Source organism: Cyclospora cayetanensis, unplaced genomic scaffold (genome assembly GCF_002999335.1).
Source record: "Cyclospora cayetanensis isolate NF1_C8 unplaced genomic scaffold, CcayRef3 CcayRef3_contig_294, whole genome shotgun sequence".
Classification (NCBI taxonomy): domain Eukaryota; phylum Apicomplexa; class Conoidasida; order Eucoccidiorida; family Eimeriidae; genus Cyclospora; species Cyclospora cayetanensis.
Window position 1 is genome coordinate 15,022 of NW_020312252.1, and position 4,765 is coordinate 19,786.

At 46.5% G+C, this 4,765-nt stretch overlaps 1 protein-coding gene across 1 annotated transcript; it reads left to right on the forward strand.

Annotated features, from left to right (window-relative positions):
• The first annotated feature begins 834 nt into the window (after positions 1-834).
• Positions 835-3,835, forward strand: LOC34622089. The gene is made up of 7 exons (XM_026338675.1): positions 835-985; positions 1,160-1,246; positions 1,725-1,922; positions 2,228-2,442; positions 2,918-3,004; positions 3,083-3,431; positions 3,555-3,835. The coding sequence occupies exons 1-7, from the start codon at positions 835-837 to the stop codon at positions 3,833-3,835; spliced, it is 1,368 nt and encodes a 455-aa protein (XP_026194460.1).
• The last annotated feature ends 930 nt before the right edge of the window (positions 3,836-4,765 follow it).

The window sequence follows — 4,765 nt, forward strand, 5'->3', positions numbered from 1 at the left end:
TCTGCGGCGGCGTCTTTCAATCCATCCGGGTATTACACCACCTGAACACAGCTTTGAGAAGGAACATGTTGCAAGAAATATGTCTTTTTTGTACGCGTGATGTTTGGTGCGCACTGACTAGGATTCGTCCAAAGGAGCCGGCGCGCAGAGGGCCGTGCGTGCATCTTTCACAACCTTAATGGCCTCCGATACTAGCAAAGTTTGACCTTTATAGAACAAATTAACATTTTAGAAATGTAATCAGGGTATAAGAAATTAATAGAGAAAAATACTTCTCCCTAAAAACAGGAGACAGCGGTATCGGGATGTCCAGTGGACACAAGCGATGGAGCGTCTGGCGACCGTCGATGTGTCGCTGCATGCTTCGAAAATCAATACAATACGCGACACAAATTATGTGTTTCAAGCTTCTCCGAAACCATTTCTCTGGCGCTTTGGCCAGCTACCAGCTGGGTATCAATTTATCATCTCCCTCATGGACGAAAAAGTCAGCTTTGAGGGTTCCGGTTGTCCTATCTGCTGAATGAGACGCTGGAAACTGCAATTCAGCGAGTTAATTGGAGTTCATGCCTATTTATTGTCATAATCCACGGGCTTAAGTCCTTGAATTGTTGTCAGACTGCGGGAAATGTAATGAGGCAAGGAGGGCTTTGAAAAACCCGGGGGCACCTGCACTCATCATCATTCTCGTACCAATACCCAAAAGCAGACTCCACACATCGGGAGACGACTGGAACTGCTTGATTCGTTGACCTCAGTGAGAGGGAAAGACTCATAAAGGCTGCAAAAAGCGCGCTTCCTGACCCTCGGGCCTAACACGACACGGAGGAGAAAATGCCCATCAATAGGCTTAATAGCGGCTACAGCGGCTATTTGTCTGGCCAGTCTGAATCAAGCGAGCACTTGCAAGTCCGCAGCGATACCTTCTACGGCAGATTAGGCTCCGTAAGAGACACTGGGCATGCAACAACCCCCACAAGGAGAAGTAAGCCAGTCGACGCCGAAGGCCTTCTCGCAGATGAGCTTCGAGCAGCAAAATGAAGAACCATCCATTACAAAAGATTTCATTTTGACATCGCATTTATTCTGTATTTTTGAGTGCAACAGTGTGATGATCGGCTTTGGTCGGCGATGTTTGAGCTGTTGTTATGTCTCGCAGAGTCCTTTTCTCAGCAATCTTCCCTTCGGCGGATCAGTGTGCGGCTTTCCTACGATGAGGACGCATACCCTGGAGGGCTTGACATTGGTAGGACCCACGGAGCATACGAATCAGACTTTGCAGGATTATTGCTTTTAGAGATCATGATACATGTTTTGACATTTGTAAGGATGAATTATTTGTGGGAGGCTTGATATCGTATGATTTTAGTGGTTTGACAAGTTTCAGATATTAAAGTTTGCCCCTGCTTGTGTGCATCCCGATGACCATCAGAATCTTCCTTTGTCCTCGTTGTAGCACTGCTGCTATATTGGGGTGCACCAGATGATTCCTAGTTGTACAGCTACCCATCGCTTCCAACGGCAAACTACACACTCATCCTGCCTCTCTGTGTTTGTGCTTCGTTTTTATCATTACCCCTTAGCCTATCTCGCAGACATTCTTTTACTATGATCCTCGACTTCTGTGGCTGAACCTGTTGCTTTTGCACGTTTGAGTAAGACAAAGGGAAAGTGGATTACAGCACGATTTAGTTTTCTTGTCATGTCTGTTTCTTGCTTTGAAGACATGTTCGCACTTCTTTACGATACGTCCTGCACCTTCGTTGATTGCATTTTCTACAAACATCCTGAGGATGCAAGCGGCAGTTTCTCGCTAAACCAAAAGACGAACTCCCTAGCTATCGATTTGGAATCTGTGCCGGACTCCTGCCACACTATTGTCTTGGCCGCCGCTGTGTACACTACGGGAATGTCTATCACAGGTGAAGTTGAGATGGATATGTCATACAGTTCCCATAGGTACTCAACTAGCTGGTCTGGTCTACATGGCGGAGGCAAATCTGAGCATAGACTCACGCCGTTCTTATGGGCCGGCTTCTCCCTCTGCCGGCAATCATCCTACTGTACAGACCGTCTGCAATTTACACGGGATGTCACTGAAGCGCTTAGTTATTTCTCTTTCTTCGAGAGAGTGGAGGCAGTTGAATTTTGCTGGCTACCTGCGGAGCAGTCAGAAAACGTCCCAGAAGTTTGAATGCCTGTGAAGTATTGTGTGTGCATGGCGTAGAGCTTGATGGCGGCATAATAGAGATATTCGAGGGATTTATGGGCCCAACCTTAATTTCGATTGAGCTCCAATCCCTAGATTTGAATGGTGAAAACGGCAGCGATGCGGCGGGCTTCGTATTTCTTGCACTTTCGGAGTTTGGGGGGAAGTGGCGATGCCGCCGACTTGAGCGATTTTGTAAACCTGAACTCCCTGTTCTTATGAAGGTCTCGAAGGTGAGCGAGAAACAACAAGCGGCTCAATAATCGGTAATAGTTGTTTTGCGCGCCTGAACACTATAGTACAACAGTTTATGAAAGAACTAACAGGAGTACGTGATGCTATTAAAAGCTATACCGTTCTGCTACACATTTGCCTCGTTCCTTCTATTATTTATTTAAGTACTTGTGGTTTCGTGACAATTTGCAACACCGGTTTCCCTCCTCCGTCTTAAATGGAGGCAAAACAATACCTTTTGCTGCCGTCAACCTTCTGCTTGGTATTTCATTTGATCTGCTTCATCCTTTTACCCTAATACTTTTTTCCTGCGTGGGTTCATTTTCTTACTTTGTTGAATGATTCCATTGGCTTGTTCCTGCCTGTTCGCAGTTGGGAGTTTGGCTGTCTGCTTTGTGCTTGTTTTCCGGGGGCTGTCCCATGTTGCTCCACGTCGTTGCCCGTATCTTGGCTTGCCTGTCTACCTAATTTTAGGAGGAGTCCCAGCAACTAGAAGAGGATTTCGCAATGGGAAATCTCCAAAACCTGCGAACATTGGACTTCGCCGCGAAAAGGATGGAGGTAACGAAATCACCTGTCTTGCGAGCAATTCTCTAGCTCAACTTTATGAGCTTCCCTCTCATTGAATTTTGATCTTAGGTGCAAAATCGAGGAAGGCAGGCGTGTGAGCAGCATTATTTTTGCATTTTGCCTCACGAGCATGATGAGCATATGTGTCTTACAGCTGTGAAGTTACTTGGACACGTGAGTGAAGTAATATCTAGCACAGCTTTGCGATGCATGTGTGATCACCTACTTCACAGCGTACAGCGGTACAATAATGTCAACAGTTCGTTGACAGTTTGTTGTTTCAGGTGGTCCCGGACTCTGGGAGAGTCACGGAAACCAGCAGGTTTTCACCGAATACAAGCAAACTCGGCAAACTCGGCGTTTTGCAGAGCAGGCTTTCTTCTCTGGCGAAACAGGAGAAGGATGAAGGTCAGTGAGAGTATACGCTCAAAGCAAGAGTCAGAATGCATTTTACACCTTTAACTTTACAGGAGTGTACACAACACACAGAAAACTTCGGTGCTGTCAGTCTACCAAATAAGCGTACACAGTTAACCTAAAGGGGAGAAGGCGGGGTGTGAAGCTGCCCTGCAGCAATCGATAAGGAAATGGGCTCAAGCATGTGTTAAAGCTTCGAAATCACGCATCTCTGCTTACCCTGCTGGAACAGTTTCATTGCCCTTTATTGTTAATAATTGCCTTTTGCATATGCCTTTTTTTGATCTAGGTGAGAGAAAAACGGTTGCGCGTTTGTCGGCGGTGGAGGCGGAGCAGCAGCGCATGTCTCGCCGACTGATGAATATAGAAGATAAGCTTGACATGCTTCTCGACGCTCTAAAATAATAATTTGGTTTATAGTGGGATCCACGTAGATAATGGTGACAGGAAGCCGCCATTGTCCGCGGGTGTCTGACCACACGGAATCTGAGGTTTATGTACGCATCCTAAATGAACTCCCCAGGAATAAAGGAGGAGTTTAGATAAAGGGCTTGCCTTTTGCACTAAAGATTGACTAACAGGTAACAGGATGGTGTAAACTTGGAGCACCATACATCATGTATGATGCTAACGGGCTTTCCTTCCCTTCTTGTATTGCACCACGTTTCTCGTTTTTCAATTGTGGTGCCCAAAAGCGCCGTAATGGCAATTGAACGTTCACTGGAGCGTACGGAATATATGCCAAGGCAAGGGCAATTGAATACATACCCTTGTGACTCGTGGGGCTCTCAATAAAAGCAAGGGAGGAACTGGTTGTTTTGCTACCGATAAGCAATGTGCCGCAGGCATCGGTTTTAAAGGGCTACACCCCTAAGCAGGTGCCAGCCTAGTTGCCTCCAATGATTCTTATACATTGATCAATGTGCGCACACAACCTACTGCGTAAGAATCTGTGCCATTACACAGCAAGCGGCATGTGGAAGCGCTGTATAAGGTATACTTATTTAGGGGTGCAACAGTTTTAAATCTTAGAAACTTAATGGCTATCGCCTTGCCTGGATGTGCGAAGCATCCTAGTCCCGCAATTGACCCATGCCTTAAGGGCATTGATGTAGACAAGGCCAATGTGTTTTGGCAAACTCCTGTGCACAATAGATGTCTCCCCTCGCTGCTAGGTGGTCTCAACCTGTGCACAACGAACTGAACATACGTAACGCCCCGCCCGTTTTTACGCAGCTTGTGTGACGCCATATCCAAGGTCGCCGTAGGGCCAAACTTTGCTCTAGGCTGAATACGAACTTCATAGAAAGTTAGTCAGTTTCCCTTAACCCCCTC

Coding starts and splice junctions, on each gene's coding strand:
- LOC34622089 (XM_026338675.1), top strand. CDS start 835: ATGCCCATCAATAGGCTTAATAGCGGCTACAGCGGCTATTTGTCTGGC. Junction 986..1,159: donor AACAACCCCCACAAGGAGAA/GTAAGCCAGTCG, acceptor TATGTCTCGCAG/AGTCCTTTTCTCAGCAATCT. Junction 3,432..3,554: donor AAGGATGAAGGTCAGTGAGA/GTATACGCTCAA, acceptor GTTAACCTAAAG/GGGAGAAGGCGGGGTGTGAA.